Here is a 24,151-nt window from a genome sequence, read left to right on the forward strand (position 1 = left end):
TGGTTGGGGTTCCTGGTTGCTCATTTTCGAAATGGAGGACGCAATGTAGTGAGAATTATTCTGAGAAAAAGAAGGGAGAAAGCTGGTGCTATGGTAGGCTGAGCATACTATAATTTCTACGGTGTGCACGGCGTGACACCACAGAGGCCACAGGGTATGTTCCGTAGAGCTTGTAGAGGCCCGTGCGGTGTCCGAATACGGGCAAATAATTTGGGTCTGGGGTGGCTGCGACATTACTTTGTGGACTTTGTATTTTTACTACCTGAGGTATTGAAATCTAAGGTAGACTGCGCATCTTGACTATAACCTATTATCTTTTACTGTCATGACATCTAGCAGTAAAGACTACGAAGCTTGTAATCAGTGTAAGTAAACGTAAAAACTTATATGTTACCCAGTGAGCATCATTAATAAATAAAAATCTTTAAAGTTAATTTCTTAAAAAGATATATCATTTCGAAATTAAAATTAATTGATTAATTTTTAATTTCTTAAAAAAATAATTATTTTTTTTGGATATGTAATAGTTTTTGCTAAGACAAAAAATTAAAAATTTTTTTATAGAAAAACAATTATCTGTGAATTCTGCAATACCCAAAATTAAAATTTTGGTTGAGAATTCAGAACCTTTTTCTTCTTTGAAAAAGAACCATAAAAAGAAGCACTTCGTAAGTTAAGAACTTACGAAATTTTTTAAGGTTCAACAACGCTCAGTAACCTTGTTGCTGACTCAAGTTATTCATAGTGATAGAAAATTATCTTAACAACGATGCTGAACCTACTCTGGAAAGGTTCCTAAATGACAATGAAAAAGTATTGTTGCCATAACAAAGTTGGGTGAAGATATTAAAAGCAACTGGACCAATCGCTATATCAGACACACAAGGCTTAAAAACATCGCACACGTGAGTATATCAATGCACTATTATGTATAGCTTGATATATATCTCCAATACCAAAGCTATATTTTTTTTGTAGGTCATTGGCAAGCCAGATTGGGACAAATTGCTTTTAGCTGCAGTCAAAGTAAGTATGATACTTGTAATGGCAACAAAGTAAAGTTACCATATTAACGTCATATCTACTAGAAATTCGATACTGGTCCTCACCCCGTCCCACAACAACAAAAACCACCACCATCAATAGCATCACCTTCAGCACCTTCAAAATCATCGAAAAAGCCAATCACAGCAGCTATGGTCGACAAGTACTTTGAGCCTTTGGTTGATGATAAAAAATGGACATTGAGTACAGGCAAAGTAGTTGAAGACACCATGAAAAAGTACACAGTTACCTGCAACTTTGAACAGTAAGTAGTGAGCCCAATATCTAGGCATGCTGATTTTTGTCTCCATGTTTCATATTAATTATTTTTGCATATACAGTCCCATACACTCATTGATTTTAGATATTGATGATAAAATGTGGGTCAAGGATGGGTATTTCACCGAACAAGAAATGAGAGAAATCAAGGATGCTCGTTGCCCAAAAGATCCAGAATTACCAACTCACATTGCTGAATACCTGAAAGGTTATGCTGGAAACGTAAGTATAGTCATGTAAAGAAACAAAACGTAAAATAAAAAAGACATGGCAGTACTAACAAATTTTGTGTTATTAGAAGGATCTTGAATCAATCTTTGACCATGCCAATCATCGTCTATTCCATCCCAAACGAGAATCGGATTTATTTTGGATTCATCAAGCTTTTGTAAAAACATTGAATCTGTTTTACAGCAACTATCTTCCAATAACAGATCATAGCGAAACTGACATCCTCAATCGTGTCTGGGGAATAGTACAAGAGTGTTTTGATGTGTCACATTTATAAGTGAGAGGGTAAGTTTGATTTTGATGCAGCCAGCATCCTCAATATTGGAACGAATTTTCTTCCTTGAATTTTGGAAACAGATTTGCTGACATTTTACCATAACGAACAGTGGTGAAAAGACAAGTAGTGCATCAGGTGAAGCAAAGAATGCCTCCCGCTCTGGGGGACATCTAACTGCAATTAGATATTAGATAATACTATTGGCTGTAAGAAATCTATTGGGTGTAAAAATCCAAATTGTACAAAAAATTGAATTTTGTGTATATATAAAAATAATTGGTAAGAAAGGAATGCCAGGTATGAATTCACATTATATTATATACTAGTTGAAGAAAATATTGTAAATAGTAGAGTATGCAATTTTATAATATACCAAGATTATACTTATTGATATATTCCTTTAATAAATCCTTTTGATTAAATTTATCAATTGATAACCAACTGTTATCATCAGCACTCTATCCAACCCATTTTACCTCAAACAAATATGTACCATTTTCAGTTTTATGCCTAATAATCTCTTCTATTTCATATGATGCCATTGCTTGTTGTTTCCCTTTATTTCGCTTTCTTTTTTTACTACGCTCATTAAATCTTGGAACATCCACATTATCACTATTACTCTGATTTGAATTATTATCAGATTCATTATCAACAATCATTTCTTCATTTGATATAGCCATATTAAGCAGGTCATTTTGCAATCTAATCATTTTATCCAGTTTATCTTTATTTTGTTTATCATTGCTGACCACTATATCAATTAGTTTATGCTCTACTGGAAAATTAAAATCATTACTGTGTCACAGTTTATGGTGTGGTAAAATAGGAATATTGAACATTTCTACACATTTGGTAATATTTTTTAAAAAACAAGCTACACGAAATTGCAGATTATAGTATTTTATGTTATCCATTTTAACAACTGACTTGTTATTATTGAATCGGCAGAATTTATTCCCAATTTCTGAAAATTAATTCTCAACTTTTGTCCTAAAACTTCCAAATGTCTTATTAAAATGATCCTCAGTAATCGTTAAGGGCTCATTTACATTTTTACGTATAGGGTATACAAAATTATCATGGCTAAAGTTATAGCCTTTTTCATTAGCAAGCTCTGTAAATTGTGTGATAAACAAAGTATATCCACCATCAACTGCCATTATGTCATTCTCATGCATATATTTAAATAATTTCATGTTTAAAAACATGCTACCATCTGAGCTATCAGAACAAAAGTCACTTTTAGAAGTATAAATAATCATATCATTCATATCACTAACAAATTGGGTACATATTCCATTCTTCCTAAATTTATAAGAATACATTCTTTGAAAGTGGTCAATTTCAGTATCTACATAGTTAATTCTTGAATCATGACCATCCAATACAAATGTTACATGTTTAAATAAGTCGGGATTATGCTTTCTAGCAGATAGAATACGTAATTTGATAGATGAAAACATGTTATTCATTGAATCATTTACTATTTTGTTGATTCGTTTGTAGTTGTCCTCATCCATCCAAAACTTTTCATAAAATGTATAAAATGTGCTATGTGGTAAGTATTTTTCAAATTTTTCACCACATACTCCAGAGACTAAATGATATAATAAAAACAATCCTTTTTCAATTTCAAAGTAAGGTCCGGGATATTCCTTGTTTGTATATAAAACTACTAGAAAATAAAATACAGCAACATTACTTAATTTATGTAACAATTCATCCTTAAAAATTCTTTGAATTTAATATGTTTCAAATCAGTTCTATGTTTATATTTATTATGTACAGTAGGCCAATTCCATTCTAGGAATTGCCAATAATTGGCAATAATTGAGTTTACTTCATTTGTAATCAGTGGTGTATAGTTTGTTGTATCCATTGGGTCGTTCTTTGTTTATATTATGGATTTTCAATTTTTATAATCATTGAATACATGATTTTGGTCACATGATGTCATAAAATTGATAAAATATCAAAATGGATGATATAATTTAATATGGCAGCAAGCAATTTATTAGATTTATCAAAAACTATTGTAAATTTATAGCCAATTTGGTACTGCACATCCCGCTCTCTCTCCGGTGAAGAATCGATCAACAAAAAAACCATTGGGAAAAAAGTCGATCTACTGTTCAAGGCTGGATCAAATGAGTACGGCTGCGCTGAAGCGGGAAAACAAATGGAAAACGATACTACCAAAGAATTATCAGAAAGTCGATTCATTTGCCCAAAAACATTACAAGATATGTTGATGAAACTCAGGGAAGTCCAACCAAAAAGAATTCATGATCTTGTTACAGTTGGTTTCATATTCTCTGGTATGTCAATAAGCATGTTAATTAATGTCGCTATAATGGTAATCATAATGATAATAACCAATGACTTTTCTAATAGGTTTACGAGCAAAGTTTCTCGGGATGACGTGTCCTAAAGGTTATGTTTGTATACTAGAAACGCTTGGTCCTTTATCATTTCCTGAATCCAAATCCAATCTTGTTGCCAGACTCACCAGCATTCTCATCCTTGTTTGGAGAATGAAGAAGTTGTTGAAGGACACAAGGGATATCGTTAATGATGAAGAGATTTTTGTACCGACAAGGGAAAATCGTACCAGAAAGCCACCTATTGATTTCGCTTTCCATTTTGAGAACCATGTGTCGCCAAAGAAAAGAAAAACATCAACCACCAGTAGCAGTAGTAATCTTGATACAACAGACAACAATAGTGAAGCTTGAACGTTTCAACAGATACATACACAACATGACACGACACATATACACAATCGAGATCACCTATCACCTATCACCTATCAAATATCACATATGCATAGCACTTTAAAACCCATTTTCCAATTTCTAGTTATACCTAAATCACTATTGCACATATTCTTACCCACAATTTCCTGTATATGTACAACATCGTGATTTCACCATCTTTTCTTTTATTTCTATATCATTTATCAAAGCTCTTGAACCTCATATTATAAAACATGTCAACGTAAGTTTTTTTTATAGTCCACATGTTGTGTTCCAGACTCCACCATCTGTACTCACACAAAATGTATAGTTTTAACGGGTTACTGGAATGGATAAGAAAACGCATGCTTTGCGTTGACACTGACAATGCCATAGTTGGCGTAGTCGAGGACGAGGATGTGGTGTTGGCTCCCAAAGCCGCGCTTTTTATTCTCAGTTTTTCTTCTATGTATCTTCACATCTTGCAAAACTCATGGCTCTTCCCGCTAAAGATCTAGATTCGCCACTTCCGGCGAATCAAACCGACCACACCTCTACTACATCTCAACCTCCACCCTCTGCTGCTACCTCACCCTCACCCTCCACGTCTAAAGGCAAACAGACCAATGTCTCCTTCCGATCATATGCGCAAGCGACTAAAGGTCAACGCATTACTACTCTTGGCCAAGTAACTGGTTCTGAATACCTTACCAATACGACTTCCGCCAACAACTCGACCGATGATACTGCTCAAGCACTAACGAGTCAGCCTCTTTTTCGACGAGGGTCTGAAGAATTCAGCATCTTTTACGATGTTACTGGTGACAAATTAGGTCCCAAAGCTTTTTTCGATGCCGCTAGGGCACGATTCCCCACTGGCGTTGGCCTTGGTAGACTAACGCATCGTGATAAAGGCCGTGTTCTTGTCGAAATTATTTTGAACTCTGAACAATCGTGTACCCAAGCTTGTGAAACCCCTCTTCAGGTTACAGACGAGGTGTCGTACACTGCTACTCGTTCGCTTCCACCGGATAACGAAGTATTCCGGGTCACTTTGGACAAACTCCCGATAATCCCACTCGTCGATCTGGAAAAAGGGCTACGATCTTGCCTATCGCAATACGGTCGCATCCTACATCTCGGCTTGTATGACGACGTCAATGGTGGGTGGTTCTGTGGTCGTGGTTTTGCGGTTTTGTGTAAACTCCCTACGGACGATTTTGCCCCCCTGACACACCGCATGGCTTCTTGTTTCTCTGCCGGAAACACGGTTCGTAGCTTCCTTGCAACATGGGCGGATATGGGAGTATATTGTCGTTATTGCCATGATACCACCCACAGTATCAGTCGTTGTCCAGACCGACCGACCCACGTGTGTTTCAATTGTGAGCGTCCGGGTCACCTCCAACGCAATTGCCCCGAGCCTGCAAATCCTTATAAACATACAAAAAAAGCCAACACCGGCACCAAGGTGGAGCCCAAAACGTTTACGTTTAATGCAGCCCCTGGTACAAGCAAGTCCGCGGAAACGATGCTCCCTACCGCGCGTAAATCAATTAAACGCAGGAGAGCTGGCAGTAAACCGTCGCAACCATTATTTATCAACGCGACCAGTAAGACGAATTTTGCCGCCCCGGTTGATAACAAGACAGAACCTCCCGTTCAAGACCAACAATCGAGCAAAACCGAAGTCAACAAGGCATCGAATGAGGGTGAGCAATCCCTGGTAGTTCCAGCGACAAAACCAGCAAGTACGCAATCCGCTGAGGCCGACCCAGAGCACCCTATTTCCAGTCACCAAAGGGACGAAGACGCAGATATGGCCTCCGGAGATGAAGAACCTGATGACTCTGGTGGTTCCGCTGAGGACTCAACCGGACGCAGCCACTCCAAATAGGAGGGCTGCCTCTTAATTTAACAACAACTTAACCATGATTAAGTTCGCATCACTTAATTGCCGCCGCCTGACTAAGGTAGGTGGCTCAAAACAAACACAACAAAAAAAACAACAACATTATATTCGATACCTCCATTCTATGCACTTTGATATATTGGCACTCCAGGATACAAAATTTCCTAGTGAAGATGCTGAGCAACGTATTACTAACCAATTTCAGGCTAATCAATGTTACTGGTCCACCTTTTGTGGTCTTGTATCCTTTTCTCCTCAAATTCTCCTTACCCCACTCTTCTCCTCTCGGGATGGACGGGCCCTCTGGGTTACGATATCCCATGTCAATTCGTCTTTTGAACCGTTTCATGTCCTCAACATATATGCTCCTGCAGAGCGTCACTCTCGACACACATTTTTTCACAACCTTCTAGCCATCTTTAATCTTGACTCTTTTTCACTACCACTTCAGCGATGTGTTCTCGTTGGCAATTTCAATTATTCTTACTCTCGCTCTGATTCTTCTTATCTTAGTGCTCCTAATGAATGGATCTCCTTTCTTTCTTCTACCTTTTTCAATCTTATGCAGCCCCCCAATGACAATATATCCCCTCCTATCACCTTTAAATCTCAGAGTGGTCATTCATGCATTGATTACATTTTCTCTTCCCCCGACCTGTACCCTATCTTTTCTCTGCCAACCATTGAGTTTATAGACTATCAATGGAGTGATCACGCTATAGTATGCAGTAATATGCGTCTCACTATATCCTCCGGCAAAGGTGTGTGGCGAGCGAATCCGCTACTATGTCGTTCTGAGACCTTCAAGCAAACCTTGTATCACGATCTAGAGTCCTTATGCGAATCGTTTTCACCTACTCTTTCCCCTCAAGAGCAGTGGGATCAGGTGAAATATCAAGTCAAACTCACATGTCAAAAACTAGGAAGGAAACAGGCGTCCCGTCGACGTCAAGAGATCAAGCAGCTACAGCGGCAGCGTAACAATCTACTCTCGCGTCCAGATGGTGCACATCGAAACGCGAGTCAGGTGCTTAGTATTGAAGCAGAAATCACTCGTCTGCAACAAGAAGCAATGGATATACTCGCACTCCGAGCATCGAGCAACTGGCGGGAAGATGGCGAGAAATCGGCAGGATATCTGAAACGCTCCATTCAGGCGCGCACTACACAACGAGCCATTCCGCCCCTTCAACATCCTTCCACCGGTATTGTAGACTCCTCCATATCTCACCTCCATGAATCTGTTTGCGCATTCTACAGTCATCTGTACACTCCTACCCCTGTCTCTAGTACAGCCGTCGATGATTTATTATCCCATCTTCCCGCTTCATGTGTTTTGTCGCCTATTGCCCGCAACAGTTTAACTGCACCCATTACCCTGACTGAAATACTAACCCCAGCAGAAAGATGCCCCAAACAAAGCAGTCCTGGCTTAGATGGCATTCCGTACCAAATCCTATTGACCGTCCTCCAACATCCTCGCATGCAAGCTTTAGCGTGTCAAGTATATAATGATGCTCTTAACCATGGTCAGTTTCCTCAATCATGGATGCAAACCTGTATATGCTTGCTCCCCAAAAAAGGGGATCTGTCTTCATTAGCCAACTAGCGCCCCATCTCCCTCATTAACACTGATGCAAAGATCTTTACCCGCATTTTGAATAATCATATGATATTAGTTGCTGCTAATCTTGTCAATAATTTTCAAACAGGTTTTGTCCATGGAAGATATATAGCGGATAATGGCATGCTGGTCCGATTGATTATGGACCACGCGCAAAAACACGAAATCCACTCGGTCGGCCTGCTAATTGATGAAGAAAAAGCGTATGATCGAATTCATCCCGAGTACCTTCGTCGCGTTCTTTTACATTGGGGTTTCCCGGACAGTCTAGTAGTTTGTATTATGCAATTATTTTTTGGCACGCGGATATCTGTTAATGTCAATGGTCATCTATCCCCTACCATACTACAACAACGCGGTGTTCGCCAAGGCGACCCGTTGTCCCCATTACTGTTTAACCTTGCTATTGAACCCTTGCTACAGCGCATCTTGCATGACCCTGCAATACAAGGATACTCGATACCCAGTTCAATCCCCGGGTTTCAAGGTCCTTCAGCTGCCAAGGTGCTCGCGTACGCTGATGATGTGCTGGTATTCCTTCACAACGAGGAAGACTTGCGACGTTGTCTGATCCATTTTGAAACATACGCTGCTGCTTCGAACGCACAGGTTAATTACCACAAGACCCATGCTATCTCTTTATCGGGCTCTGCCTCATCTACCTGGGCTAACATACTGGAAAGTCATGGTATTCGCTCTTGGCACGACAAGACCTCTCAGCAAGCTCTGGTTTACCTCGGCTATCCTCTGTATACATCCACTCAACAACGCGATCTCTTTGGTCACCAACTTCTGGCGAAAATCAAAGCTGGGTGTGCACTTCATTCGCAACGGAACTTATCTGTGCGTGGTCGAGCCACTGTTCTCAATGTTCTTCTCCTTTCCTCATTATGGCATGTTCTCCGCCTAATCCCCTTCCCTAAATCTTTTTTTACTTCATTACGTTCCATCTGCTATTCTTTCATTAACCAGAATATGTTTCCCAAAATTTCATACGATACCTTCTTACTTCCCCGAGATCAAGGTGGCCTAGCTATCCTCGACCCTTCAATTCAGCAGCTCAGTCTGCAGTATCGCTGGCTTCTGCCCCTTGTTTATCAACCCCATCGATATTACTCCTTTGTACAACCTTGGCTTCTATCTCTTCTTAACTCACTCTGTCACCCTCATGACCGCTTATTGTGCCTTTTCTTTCCATCTCTTCGCCCTTCTTCCTTTTCTGTATCCACTTCTCTATGGGGCTTATTGTGCCGTGCACTGGATGCATGTCCCAAAGACCCAGCTCTTTTTCGACCCTCCTTAGATTTAATTCTGTCATTTCCTTTGGACGCTACTGTCTTACATACTTCTCCCACCCCGCCCCCTGTCCTTGGTCGCTTGGCCAAGAACAAAGTTACAGTAGCTGATGCCTTTGATATGAATTTGCAAACCCGCACTCTGACTCGCAAACCTAATCATTCGTTCTCACACCGCAACATTACCATCTAATTTTTTCAGCACATTGATTCACAACTTTTGTCCTATTACCCTTTCTTTAGTCAATTTTATTAAAATCCTCCGAGTACACCTCTTCCTTTCTACTCCTCTATTGAGGCCCTACTAACCAGTATCACTTTTGCTACCCCCCTAAAATTTTTATCTACTCGACTTTTCCGTCGCACGGTAACCCCACAACTCATTAATAATCCAAATTCTTCCTTTATAGAGCCTCTGGAGAAACGACAATGGAAGCGATTTTGGTTGGAACCCGTGTCTCACACCGCTCGTAATGTCTGGTATCGTGCACTCCATCAAAAAATTTCATGTAAAGCCATCCTACACTATACAATTCCTAGTTCATTCCCCTCTCCCAATTGTGTTTTCTGTTCGGATACTCCCGATACTATCACTCATTTTTTATATGCTTGCCCTATTAAGTGGACTATATGGTACACCATCTGGTGTGACCTTTTCCTCTTTTCTCCTACCTTTTCACAAGTCCATCATGCAATCTTTTCTTTATCCTTCCCCTCCAATCCATCCGCAGTCAGTAGCCACATGATCATTTCATGTATCCTACAGGGTCTGTGGTCTACTCACTGGCGCTATGTTTTTGATCAGGTGCCCTTCTTACACGACAACATTTGCCGTGATATTCATTTCCTCATCACTTGTACTCGGCCTCTGATATCTTATGAACCGCCTTAACTCTACCTACATGTCTTGCATCTATCTTGTACATAATTATATATAAAAAAAAAAAAAAAAAAAAAAAAAAAAAAAAAAAAACACGCATAACATCCACCAAGCATCCGAAGCACACCCACACCTGTTCCAACCATCCGCTCCGTCGCCCTCCGCCACGCTCTTGACCTTCGTCATTCATCGATTCCGCCTCTTCATTGTCTCCGATTTTATTCCCTTGATCTCTTGTCTATATCTCTTTCGTTCCCTGATACGTATAGGCAAATAAAACTTGACCCACGGTCACCTATAAAAAAAAAACATCTTCCAAAACTAGGCAAGTAAATTTTCCACTATTCTAGGTTTGGGTGTTTAAAATAATCTTTTATACCAAGGGTGGGTACCCACATCCTCGTCCTCGACTACGCCAACTATGGCATTGGGCTTCTTTCCTACCCCAATTCCCATTGGATCCGCCTCGTCCTCTGATGTGGTGTTCTTATTCGTAAGAGACAAAAAATTGCTTCAACCATCGCTTTCCCTGTTCCTTGCTGATTTGTTGGTTGCAGGTAATAATCTTCCATAATAGAGCTATTAAGACTCCAATTTCCGTGAATCTTTACTTGTCTGATATATTGTCCTTAGTTCAACCGCACGAGTACTTGCTGCTGCTCTAGTCGAATGGGCTTTTTATAGCTTAATATCGATCCCCGCATTGGTCAAAATCTTCGTGACCATTCCTGCTGCAGTCTTCGGTCTTATCGATCCGGTTTACTTGTAGTCGATATCCACATAGGTCAAAAACAACGTGTGATCCACAGGCAATTGAATCCTTAGATCGTGAAATCTTTGCATCCAATCCCATGATGTTTTCATCGGACAAAACAGTGACTCTTCAATTGCTCCTAGTCGGCTGCGTTTTGCTTGACCTTCCTTCGGCTCGCTCTCGATAATAGTAGCCCCAGTAGGTGTACCTTTCTCGTTGTAGGTGAATGACACATCCTGCCATTGGATCTTGCCGATATCCGAGGTAGTTCGCCACATCGTAGCCAGGCACAAACTGATAACCGTTTTTTGTTGTAACTGCGATAAAGTTAAGTTCTGATTCGGACCCCAAGTGCGGATAAGATTTACCACGAGCTATATATCACATGCCTCTTTGCTGATGTTCGGAAGTTTCACCGTCGATCGTTCACAGGCATTGAAGAACTTTTTAACCCTCGAGTGTTTCCAAATTGGTACCTCTCGCGGATGTGTAATATTAAAAAACCGAAGCAATCGCACTCCTCATCACATTGGGTGTTGCCTTTGCAATCTGTTTGTGTGCCATCAGAAATTCGGTGAGTTGGATTGGATCATACGTAAGGGGATATACTCGAGGTTGTTGTTGCTGACACCATGCTGTCCATTTTCTCCAAGCTTAATCGTAACTTTCATACGTGCTGGCGCGTTTCCCTTTCTTCATGTATTCGATCGTCATCTCGCTCACCCATTCCTGTTTCTGGTATGCGGCGATAACTTCCATGCGACCAATTGTAAAGACGGATTGATAGGCATCTTGATCGGTGAAACCTGGGACCATTGGAGCACTTCATACAGCAAAAAATAATTGGGAGTGCCAAATTGAAAAGACGAGATTTGATCGCATCGGTAATGAACCTCCCCCTACACTAGCAAAAGGAGTCCTGTTATTGTTAATTGCATATAAAAAAGTTAGTATGTATACGAAAAGCTATACTAGAAAAGTTTTCCTTGAAAATCAGGTGAATAATCCAAACTTACTATGTAATGATGGTGACATATGTTCACGAGAAACCAAGTACTTGGATGTATTTAAATAGACCATTCTTTATCTTCCTTTACAAGTTCTGCCATGGTTTAGACAAGTCAATCCCTTGATAGAGCTATGCAATTGCCATCTCATTTTTTAAAATATAAAATTAGCGCACCTTAAGAAAAAATAGAGAGACAAAAGAACCTTACGTTGGTCGATCCTTGTGATGTTAAGAATATAAATCAATGGCACCCATTTCCTTGACGACGCAAAAGTTTTCACAGACTTAACAAACGCATCCACGTTCACCATCCAATATAAACGTGGGGTTTCAGGATCAGCATAATTAGCAAACTTGATACAGATGGAAGCCTTGTCTCGATATTTCTTCATCCTATCGCTTAGAATCTCCGTATATCTCGGCAGAGCCCCAAAACGTACAACTGGTAACAATAAATTAAAATAAAAGTTTAAAAAAACAGTTAGTACTCTTTTTAAACAAAAATCCTTATTCTTTTAGTGCTACTAGATGATAATAATATAATATCGCTACTTGCTAGCCTAAGCTCAAATACACGTCCCAACAGAGGAAGATTTCTACGCCACGTACAGCACTTAACAATATGTTTTTATACTATAGGCCATATATATAACCGTGCTATCGATAACAAATAATATTCTTCATCTGAAGTAGCACATTACATTCAACTTGACAAGAAAATGTGATCCCTATATAAACAAAGTAATATTATTCCCACATCACAAACACATATACCCTTTATAATAAACAAGCATTTACCGTACAACACGTCGATGTGTGATAGACCTGCCGTTAGTTTGAGAGAATGATAACAGGAGAAGAACGAAAGAAACGCAAGCACTGCGAGGGACTTGAAAACCGTGGCTCTCAAGTATACAGCAATGCCCACTTGAACTTCACCAGAACGCATCCTGGGAGTGATCCTCGAATATTAAAGAAACGCAAGCACTACGAGGGACTTGAAAACCGCGGCTCTCAAGTATACAGCAATGCCCACTTGAATTTCACCAGAACGTATCCCAGGAGTGACATTCAAGTATGAAAAAGATGAACAACAATAAATTCAAAATTTTCATCCAAATGTGCCACAGTTGGTTGAATGTGATTAGTAAACCTAAAATAAAAAAGTTACTTAGGTTACTTTTAACAGCTAGTATTATGTTTGCCTTTGTTAATTTGTAATGTCGATCTCTTATATAATAAAATACCTGGCAACAAATGTATTGTTGGAAAAATGTTTTACTTTGGCGCAGTTTCCAGAATATCATGAGGCGAATAATGGAAAATTGTACCTCAGGTAGTAAAATTACAAAGTCCGCAAAGTAATGTCGCAGCCAGTAGAAATCAATGTCGCATGCCCAAAACTAAATATCGCCTGGTTTTAGGGAATGTTGCATTAAGCTGTCAAATGAAGACATTATTTTAATAAAGTTTTGATACTTGACTTAGAATAGATAAAGAAAAGAGAAAATTTACTTACCCTTTCTACTTATGATTAGGGATCCGCACGGTTCGGTTCGGTTCGGTTCTTAAAGGGAACCGAACCGAAGCGTCTAAAGCAAGAACCGAACCGACTAGAACCGACGAGAACCGTAGAACCGAAGAATCGAACCGAAGAACCGAACCCATCATGTATATAAAAAAGGCAAGATTCGGTATCTTTAAATGAAAGCTGATGTGTGTGTTCAAATGTCGCGGTATACTTGAATACTGCAGTAAAAAAGAATAATTTATTATTGTACATTGAACAGCGATCTCAAAATGAATAAGAGAAACAGAATGTAAACATTCTCATACGATGTGGGTCATTGCATGGTTAAAAGATTGAAGCACAGTTTTTACAAAAAAAAGTGGAGCTTATAGTACTTACTTAGAGCGACTTAGTATTACTAGTACAATATGTTATCGTAACATTGGAGGAATTGAACCACAACCGGCAGTACATACAGCTGCTGTGTCTCTACGTGTGTATAGTGTATAGTGTCTCATAAAAGGCAAAGGGTGAATAGGTAAGATAATTCTGTTATGAGCCCCAGAATGCGCAATCTCAAACGGAATGCACAAACTTGATAAAACTGATCGAGAAGCCATGATAAATCTAGTTAAGTAGTACGTCATGGAGAAAAATGCATTGTAGGTAGCAAAGTAGAGGAATAAGTAATGATGTGCGTCATAGGCGGAGAAAGCAAGCTGCCGTCAGAAGAAGTGTTTTTTTTATTTTTTTCTCTTATCTTCTTTACTATTTTTTACTCCCTTCTGCTTTTGCAGGTTTTGTTAAGTTTTTCAATAAAGTATGGCTTGCAAATACACTACTTCGTGGTCTTTTCGGAATAACATTGTTCGTAACTTCCATTATAGCCTACTTTATACTAATTACCAAAATCGCTGATTGCAATCTTCTGCCTCTCGGTTCTTCGGTTCTACTTATACAGGACCGGTTCGGTTCTGGTTCGGTTCTTGACAGGAACCGAACCGTATTTTCTCGGTTTCGGTTCGGTTCGGTTCCGGTTCTACGGTTCTGATACGGATCCCTACTTATGATTATCTTATAGTATTTATTAATACCTGTTGCAGTTATGAGCTTACAGGTTCTCTTTTCTACGACACTTATCTAAGCATCTAAAATGTGAATAAGAAACAAATCCAATAAAGTCCTTAGGCTTTACATTATTACATGCTTCACGGATTCTTGTTGATAAGGTTTCTTGCTGTAAGAATCGTTGGCGTTTAATCTTGCTCTTCGCAACAGACCAAAATTGTTCTACATACAGTATTGGGTTAAGTTCAGGAGAATATAGAGGAAGATATGCACATCGATATCCACGATACTCAACATATTTTGCAATGTCATTGGAAGTGTGTATCCGGGCGTTGTTCATAATCAAATACATAATATCCTTTCATATATGGATGTTTACCCATTTCGTCTAATGTTTCCTTCAAAAAGCTGATGTAGTGACCTGTAACAGTTCCAGTGCTCAGAATTCCAGATTCTTGACTGCCTTTCTCTTCTTACTACTAGGACTAGTAGGTAATCTCACACTAACTTTGATTAATCCTGAAGCAGAGACGGCTCCTAATACCGTGGCAGTTTTTACTCTTGTAGTTGGTACAGTTACAACAGCTGGAGTACCCACTGTTGACCAAGCTTTTGTACGTTTCATATTTATATGGAATAGTGATTCATCGAGAGATACGTTGTTTTTGACCTATGTGGATATCGACTACAAGCAAACCGGATCGATAAGACCGAAGACTGCAGTAGGAATGGTCACGAAGATTTTGACCAATGCGGGGATCGATATTACGCTATAAAATACCCATTCGACTAGAGCAGCAGCAAGTACTCGTGCGGTTGAACTAAGGACAATATATCAGACAAGTAAAGATTCACGGAAATTGGAGTCTTAATAGCTCTATTATGGAAGATTATTACCTGCAACCAACAAATCAGCAAGGAACAGGGAAAGCGATGGTTGAAGCAATTTTTTGTCTCTTACGAATAAGAGCACCACATCAGAGGACGAGACGGATCCAATGGGAATTGGGGTAGGAAAGAAGCCCAATGCCATAGTTGGCGTAGTCGAGGACGAGGATGTGGGTACCCACCCTTGGTATAAAAGATTATTTTAAACACCCAAACCTAGAATAGTGGAAAATTTACTTGCCTAGTTTTGGAAGATGTGAAGATACATAGAAGAAAAACTGAGAATAAAAAGTGCGGCTTTGGGAGCCAACACCACATCCTCGTCCTCGACTACGCCAACTATGGCATTGTCAGTGTCAACGCAAAGCATGCGTTTTCTTATCCATTCCAGTAACCCGTTAAAACTATACATTTTGTGTGAGTACAGATGGTGGAGTCTGGAACACAACATGTGGACTATAAAAAAAACTTACGTTGACATGTTTTATAATATGAGGTTCAAGAGCTTTGATAAATGATATAGAAATAAAAGAAAAGATGGTGAAATCACGATGTTGTACATATACAGGAAATTGTGGGTAAGAATATGTGCAATAGTGATTTAGGTATAACTAGAAATTGGAAAATGGTTTTAAAGTGCTATGCATATGTGATATTTGATAGGTGATAGGTGATAGGTGATCTCGATTGTGTATATGTGTCGTGTCATGTTGTGTATGTATCTGTTGAAACGTTCAAGCTTCACTATTGTTGTCTGTTGTATCAAGATTACTACTGCTACTGGTGGTTGATGTTTTTCTTTTCTTTGGCGACACATGGTTCTCAAAATGGAAAGCGAAATCAATAGGTGGCTTTCTGGTACGATTTTCCCTTGTCGGTACAAAAATCTCTTCATCATTAACGATATCCCTTGTGTCCTTCAACAACTTCTTCATTCTCCAAACAAGGATGAGAATGCTGGTGAGTCTGGCAACAAGATTGGATTTGGATTCAGGAAATGATAAAGGACCAAGCGTTTCTAGTATACAAACATAACCTTTAGGACACGTCATCCCGAGAAACTTTGCTCGTAAACCTATTAGAAAAGTCATTGGTTATTATCATTATGATTACCATTATAGCGACATTAATTAACATGCTTATTGACATACCAGAGAATATGAAACCAACTGTAACAAGATCATGAATTCTTTTTGGTTGGACTTCCCTGAGTTTCATCAACATATCTCGTAATGTTTTTGGGCAAATGAATCGACTTTCTGATAATTCTTTGGTAGTATCGTTTTCCATTTGTTTTCCCGCTTCAGCGCAGCCGTACTCATTTGATCCAGCCTTGAACAGTAGATCGACTTTTTTCCCAATGGTTTTTCTGTTGATCGATTCTTCACCGGAGAGAGAGCGGGATGTGCAGTACCAAATTGGCTATAAATTTACAATAGTTTTTGATAAATCTAATAAATTGCTTGCTGCCATATTAAATTATATCATCCATTTTGATATTTTATCAATTTTATGACATCATGTGACCAAAATCATGTATTCAATGATTATAAAAATTGAAAATCCATAATATAAACAAAGAACGACCCAATGGATACAACAAACTATACACCACTGATTACAAATGAAGTAAACTCAATTATTGCAAATTATTGGCAATTCCTAGAATGGAATTGGCCTACTGTACATAATAAATATAAACATAGAACTGATTTGAAACATATTAAATTCAAAGAATTTTTAAGGATGAATTGTTACATAAATTAGGTAATGTTGCTGTATTTTATTTTCTAATAGTTTTATATACAAACAAGGAATATCCCGGACCTTACTTTGAAATTGAAAAAGGATTGTTTTTATTATATCATTTAGTCTCTGGAGTATGTGGTGAAAAATTTGAAAAATACTTACCACATAGCACATTTTATATATTTTATGAAAAGTTTTGGATGGATGAGGACAACTACAAACGAATCAACAAAATAGTAAATGATTCAATGAATAACATGTTTTTATCTATCAAATTACGTATTCTATCTGCTAGAAAGCATAATCCCGACTTATTTAAACATGTAACACTTGTATTGGATGGTCATGATTCAAGAATTAACTATGTAGATACTGAAATTGACCACTTTCAAAGAATGTATTCTTATAAATTTAGGAAGAATGGAATATGTACCCAATTTGTTAGTGATATGAATGATATGATTATTTATACTTCTAAAAGTGACTTTTGTTCTGATAGCTCAGATGGTAGCATGTTTTTAAACATGAAATTATTTAAATATATGCATGAGAATGACATAATGGCAGTTGATGGTGGATATACTTTGTTTATCATACAATTTACAGAGCTTGCTAATGAAAAAGGCTATAACTTTAGCCATGATAATTTTGTATACCCTATACGTAAAAATGTAAATGAGCCCTTAACATTACTGAGGATCATTTTAATAAGACATTTGGAAGTTTTAGGACAAAAGTTGAGAATTAATTTTCAGAAATTGGGAATAAATTCTGCCGATTCAATAATAACAAGTCAGTTGTTAAAATGGATAACATAAAATACTATAATCTGCAATTTCGTGTAGCTTGTTTTTTTAAAAATATTACCAAATGTGTAGAAATGTTCAATATTCCTATTTTACCACACCATAAACTATGACACAGTAATGATTTTAATTTTCCAGTAGAGCATAAACTAATTGATATAGTGGTCAGCAATGATAAACAAAATAAAGATAAACTGGATAAAATGATTAGATTGCAAAATGACCTGCTTAATATGGCTATATCAAATGAAGAAATGATTGTTGATAATGAATCTGATAATAATTCAAATCAGAGTAATAGTGATAATGTGGATGTTCCAAGATTTAATGAGCGTAGTAAAAAAAGAAAGCGAAATAAAGGGAAACAACAAGCAATGGCATCATATGAAATAGAAGAGATTATTAGGCATAAAACTGAAAATGGTACATATTTGTTTGAGGTAAAATGGGTTGGATAGAGTGCTGATGATAACAGTTGGTTATCAATTGATAAATTTAATCAAAAGGATTTATTAAAGGAATATATCAATAAGTATAATCTTGGTATATTATAAAATTGCATACTCTACTATTTACAATATTTTCTTCAATTAGTATATAATATAATGTGAATTCATACCTGGCATTCCTTTCTTACCAATTATTTTTATATATACACAAAATTCAATTTTTTGTACAATTTGGATTTTTACAGCCAATAGATTTCTTACAGCCAATAGTATTATCTAATATCTAATTGCAGTTAGATGTCCCCCAGAGCGGGAGGCATTCTTTGCTTCACCTGATGCACTACTTGTCTTTTCACCACTGTTCGTTATGGTAAAATGTCAGCAAATCTGTTTCCAAAATTCAAGGAAGAAAATTCGTTCCAATATTGAGGATGCTGGCTGCATCAAAATCAAACTTACCCTCTCACTTTAAAATCTGACACATCAAAACACTCTTGTACTATTCCCCAGACACGATTGAGGATGTCAGTTTCGCTATAATCTGTTATTGGAAGATAGTTGCTGTAAAACAGATTCAATGTTTTTACAAAAGCTTGATGAATCCAAAATAAATCCGATTCTCGTTTGGGATGGAATAGACGATGATTGGCATAGTCAAAGATTGATTCAAGATCCTTCTAATAACACAAAATATGTTAGTACTGCCATGTCTTTTTTATTTTACGTTTTGTTTCTTTACATGACTATACTTATGTTTCCAGCATAACCTTTCAAATATTCAGCAATGTGAGTTGGTACAGTGAACCCCTGCTTTTTGCACCCCCGTTTATTGCAGATCCCCACTTATTGCAACTTTTTTGAGTAGATTTCCGCTCAACACTTAGTAAAATTGGAGATTCCTCGGTTTTTGCAGATTGCAACTTGGAAATCGGGACCTGCAATTTCCCGCTTCAGCCTTATATATTGTATATTAATCTCAAACTTCAGAGACAGTGAGACTCGAACCAGTGACAAAAGAGATACACTATTGTATTCTATTATTTAAGAGCTTTTAAACTAAATAAGGAAAGATGTGATTGCCAGCTTATCGATCCCACTTATGTAACATATTCACATTTTGCAGTTCCTCAGATTTTGCAACTTTTTTGACGGTATTCCCACTATTGCAAAAAGCGAGGGTTCACTGTAATTCTGGATCTTTTAGGCAACGAGCATCCTTAATTTCTCTCATTTCTTGTTCGGTGAAATACCCATCCTTGACCCACATTTTATCATCAATATCTAAAATCAATGAGTGTATGGGACTGTATATGCAAAAATAATTAATATGAAACATAGAGACAAAAATCAGCATGCCTAGATATTGGGCTCACTACTTACTGTTCAAAGTTGTAGGTAACCGCGTACTTTTTCATGGTGTCTTCAACTACTTTGCCTGTACTCAATGTCCATTTTTTATCATCAACCAAAGGCTCAAAGTACTTGTCGACCATAGCTGCTGTGATTGGCTTTTTCGATGATTTTGAAGGTGTTGAAGGTGATGCTATTGATGGTGGTGGTTTTTGTTGTTGTGGGACAGGGTGAGGACCAGTATCGAATTTCTAGTAGACATGACGTTAATATGGTAACTTTACTTCGTTGCCATTACAAGTATCATACTTACTTTGACTGCAGCTAAAAGCAATTTGTCCCAATCTGGCTTGCCAATGACCTATAAAAAAAATATAGCTTTGGTATTGGAGATATATATCAAGCTATACATAATAGTGCATTGATATACTCACGTGTGCGATGTTTTTAAGCCTTGTGTGTCTGATATAGTGATTGGTCCAGTTGCTTTTAATATCTTCGCCCAACTTTGTTATAGCAATAATACTTTTTCATTGTCATTTAGGAACCTTTCCAGAGTAGGTTCAGCATCGTTGTTAAGATAATTTTCTATCACTATGAATAACGTGTGTCAGCAACAAGGTTACTGGGTAACATACAAATTTTTACGTTTACTTACACTGATTACAAGCTTCGTAGTCTTTGCTGCTAGATGTCATGACAGGGGACCGGTTGAGGTTATAATGATTATGCTCTGATTTATTGGTACTAGTTGGATGAATAGCCACAATAAGTTGGTGTAACAAAATAATTTTCATGAAATTAAATTATGTATGTCTTGGCATGTATATATTTAAAAATTTTAAAAAAATAAAAATTGAATTTTTTTATTATATAAAAATAACACTTCATAATATTAAACATGAACAACACAATCACATTCAACAATGACAAAATCGTTCTTGATACTAATAAATTAAGTATATTTTTAAATAATAATAGTATAAACATTAAAGAATTTGCTGAAGAAGCAATTTATGAAAAATATGATATAAATTATAATATTAAAAAGAATAAACTATTAATAAAACGTAAAGTATCAAAAAAACAAAAAGACTCATCTAAAAATAGTTTAAGTAAAGCGAATAATGAAAGAGATATTATTTCTGTTAAAAAAAAGTAAAGAGAAAACATTAAAGGAAAATATAAAACTAAAGGAAAATTTACATAAATATGAGAATTACTATGAAAAATCCGATACATTACCTCCAAAAGAAATAGTTGCCGAAAATTCAAATTCTCAGTAATTTGAAATTCCTCATATTTCAAATACACAGACAAAAGAAACATATGCTGAAAATTTAAATTCTCAGCAATCCTCAAATCCTCATATTTCCAAAGCAATGTTAGAAAACACCTCTAGTGCAGATGCCTCACAGGGTGATTCTGATAACGATGAATGTGAATCAGGTGAGGGTGAATATATGTGTATGATTGCATGTAAGCCCTGTATGGATAAATTAAATGATACTTATGATTGTAGTTTTATTGATGAACTTATTTTAAAACTTGAAAAGGAAAAATATAAGTATAAAAGGTTTTTCAATTCATACTTTAGATATTATATTGATTTAATAAAAGTAAAAGAAACAAATAGGGATGATATTATGCAAATGTGTCAAGAGCAAATGCAGAAGTTAATCATTGAATATAGTCAGATATATACACATGAAAATGAAAGTGAAGATGAATATAGTGATGATGAATATAGTGATGATTCTGATTAAACTTGTATCGGCCATTAATGGCTATACCGTTTAGGACAGGCTTATTAACTATAACAAAATCAATAAACAACTAACAGCTAGACAAGTAATAGTAGGACACCACAGTAAAAGATAACAGGTTATAGTCAAGACGTGCAGTCTACCTCGGATTTCAATACCTTAGGTAGTAAAAATACAAAGTCCACAAAGTAATGTCGCAGCTACCCCAGACCTAAATTATTTGCCCATATTCAGACACTGCACGGGCCTCTACAAGCTCTTTTTGGGTGACCGTAAGAATTTACCCGGTGGCTTGGTGGCGTACATCACGTGACTTCCTAAAAAGGAAATAGAGTGGTAAATGGTTTTTCCAGCGGCTAAACGTTTTACAGGGCTACAGCAATAGCACAAATGTATGGTTTAATTTTTCAAAATCTTTGCATTGGTGAAGTGGTCTAACGCACTAGCCTTGTGTCAAGCCTTTGGTAAAAGGCGCGAGTTTAAATCCCCCTTTTGCCAAATTTTAATATATTTTTTTTGGAAAACTGGTTTTTGCTATTATCCAATCAATTCTTGTTATTTTCATATAAATGATATACCATCAGATGCAGCTTTTTTCCCTAATTCCAATAAGTATAAAAGCATATGCTTTTATATAGTATGTCTATGGATGATCCCATTGCTTATACATTTATAGTATTATACTTTTTGTATATCTATTTACAATGTAGTAGAATACTTTTTAGATATCTAAAAAATTTGAAAAGAGCATCTGTAGTAGTATAATGTATAGTAAACTTAAAACTATTTGTTTTATATGAAACGAATGAGTATCTGATAAGATATGAGTACTTGATGATAGAAAATATTAGTAGTTGATAGATAATACTTCAGTGACAAAAATACTTTAATATACCCAAATTTAGATTGTGACTTTTATTTATGGAACAAATCGGAGCTGAATTTGAGTTATGTGACGTACATTTATAAGGTATAAATACAATATCTTTTTGAGATTTCTTTTTATTCTTTGGTCTTCCCAGTTTCCCCACGAGAAAAAAATAAACTGGACCCTTTACACTATTTACATCTACTACATCTACTCTTTCTCCTATCTATATCTAAATACCTTTATTCAAACACTTATACACATACACAACTACATCTCTATATATAAAACAAACTATTATTAGGTATTCTTAGAAAGGAGAGTTAAGTATAAAAGTAAAGGTATTAACTAGTTTATAATAGTATGCCAATCTACAACAATATCCCTACACCTACTGAGCCTTACTTCTTAAATACTGAGGCTTGTATTCAGTATCTATATGAAGAAGGCATTTTTTACCATAGTATGAAGTGCCTTAACTGTGACTAGGATATGCCTCTTTACAGGCTGTTTAATAGTTTATTAATTTATTAATTTTTAATTTATTTTATATATTTAGTTTTTAAGTTTTATTTTTAAATAATAAAGAATGATCAATATAGTTAGGGGTGGTCAGAGAAAATCTTTGATTTTCGATGACGTGGTTAGCTGGTCATTGAGACAGTAGTCGAAACCCTAGAATAATGGTAGTTATTCTAAACACTTGTCTACAAGTGCCTCATGAACAGTGTTCTAAATCAGATACATATATATAATACTGTATGCTACCGGAAAAAGATGCTCTGGTTGGGGTTCCTGGTTGCTCATTGTCGAAATAGAGGACGCAATGTAGTGAGAATTATTCTGAGAAAAAGAAGGGAGAAAGCTGGTGCTATGGTAGGCTGAGCATACTATAATTTCTACGGTGTGCACGGCGTGACACCACAGAGGCCACAGGGTATGTTCCGTAGAGCTTGTAGAGGCCTGTGCGGTGTCCGAATACGGGCAAATAATTTGGGTCTGGGGTGGCTGCGACATTACTTTGTGGACTTTGTATTTTTACTACCTGAGGTATTGAAATCTAAGGTAGACTGCGCATCTTGACTATAACCTATTATCTTTTACTGTCATGACATCTAGCAGTAAAGACTACGAAGCTTGTAATCAGTGTAAGTAAACGTAAAAACTTATATGTTACCCAGTGAGCATCATTAATAAATAAAAATCTTTAAAGTTAATTTCTTAAAAAGATATATCATTTCGAAATTAAAATTAATTAATTAATTTTTAATTTCTTAAAAAAAATAATTATTTTTTTTGGATATGTAATAGTTTTTGCTAAGACAAAAAATTAAAAATTTTTTTATAGAAAAACAATTATCTGTGAATTCTGCAATACCCAAAATTAAAATTTTGGTTGAGAATTCAGAACCTTTTTCTTCTTTGAAAAAGAACCATAAAAAGAAGCACTTCGTAAGTTAAGAACTTACGAAATTTTTTAAGGTTCAACAACGCTCAGTAACCTTGTTGCTGACTCACGTTATTCATGGTGATAGAAAATTATCTTAACAACGATGCTGAACCTACTCTGGAAAGGTTCCTAAATGACAATGAAAAAGTATTATTGCTATAACAAAGTTGGGCGAAGATATTAAAAGCAACTGGACCAATCACT

The 24,151-nt window shown here is 36.7% G+C and overlaps 7 protein-coding genes across 7 annotated transcripts; 5 read left to right on the top strand and 2 right to left on the bottom strand.

Moving 5' to 3' along the window:
* Positions 1-325: 325 nt before the first annotated feature.
* On the top strand, positions 326-1,831 carry BDB00DRAFT_789920 (uncharacterized protein; the record flags this gene model as incomplete). Its single annotated transcript, XM_053120913.1, has 6 exons — positions 326-365; positions 746-813; positions 979-1,026; positions 1,089-1,309; positions 1,386-1,545; positions 1,622-1,831. The coding sequence occupies 6 exons, from the start codon at positions 326-328 to the stop codon at positions 1,829-1,831; spliced, it is 747 nt and encodes a 248-aa protein (XP_052977247.1).
* A 3,486-nt stretch (positions 1,832-5,317) lies between these two features.
* BDB00DRAFT_734486 (uncharacterized protein) lies at positions 5,318-5,986 on the top strand (the record flags this gene model as incomplete). Its single annotated transcript, XM_053118363.1, has 1 exon — positions 5,318-5,986. A coding segment is annotated over one exon (669 nt), but the record flags the coding sequence as incomplete, so codon positions are not given.
* A 619-nt stretch (positions 5,987-6,605) lies between these two features.
* On the top strand, positions 6,606-7,589 carry BDB00DRAFT_767850 (uncharacterized protein; the record flags this gene model as incomplete). Its single annotated transcript, XM_053119701.1, has 1 exon — positions 6,606-7,589. A coding segment is annotated over one exon (984 nt), but the record flags the coding sequence as incomplete, so codon positions are not given.
* Positions 7,590-9,318: 1,729 nt separating this feature from the next.
* BDB00DRAFT_835538 (uncharacterized protein) lies at positions 9,319-10,371 on the top strand. Its single transcript, XM_053124404.1, has 3 exons — positions 9,319-9,565; positions 9,668-9,767; positions 9,813-10,371. The coding sequence occupies exons 1-3, from the start codon at positions 9,522-9,524 to the stop codon at positions 10,290-10,292; spliced, it is 624 nt and encodes a 207-aa protein (XP_052977250.1). The 5' UTR covers positions 9,319-9,521; the 3' UTR covers positions 10,293-10,371.
* Positions 10,372-11,039: 668 nt separating this feature from the next.
* Positions 11,040-11,850, bottom strand: BDB00DRAFT_874832 (uncharacterized protein; the record flags this gene model as incomplete). The annotated part of the gene is made up of 2 exons (XM_053127265.1): positions 11,040-11,328; positions 11,708-11,850. The coding sequence occupies 2 exons, from the start codon at positions 11,848-11,850 to the stop codon at positions 11,040-11,042; spliced, it is 432 nt and encodes a 143-aa protein (XP_052977251.1).
* A 2,403-nt stretch (positions 11,851-14,253) lies between these two features.
* BDB00DRAFT_835546 (uncharacterized protein) lies at positions 14,254-14,619 on the top strand (the record flags this gene model as incomplete). Its single annotated transcript, XM_053124405.1, has 3 exons — positions 14,254-14,285; positions 14,306-14,420; positions 14,507-14,619. Coding segments are annotated over 3 exons (184 nt in total), but the record flags the coding sequence as incomplete, so codon positions are not given.
* Positions 14,620-19,693: 5,074 nt separating this feature from the next.
* On the bottom strand, positions 19,694-20,561 carry BDB00DRAFT_874833 (uncharacterized protein; the record flags this gene model as incomplete). Its single annotated transcript, XM_053127266.1, has 5 exons — positions 19,694-19,817; positions 19,894-20,114; positions 20,177-20,224; positions 20,390-20,457; positions 20,522-20,561. 5 exons carry the CDS (start codon positions 20,559-20,561, stop codon positions 19,694-19,696), a joined length of 501 nt encoding a protein of 166 aa, XP_052977253.1.
* Positions 20,562-24,151: the final 3,590 nt, after the last annotated feature.

Source organism: Zychaea mexicana, assembly GCF_025766255.1.
Source record: "Zychaea mexicana strain RSA 1403 chromosome Unknown BDB00scaffold_64, whole genome shotgun sequence".
NCBI classification, from domain to species: domain Eukaryota; kingdom Fungi; phylum Mucoromycota; class Mucoromycetes; order Mucorales; family Lichtheimiaceae; genus Zychaea; species Zychaea mexicana.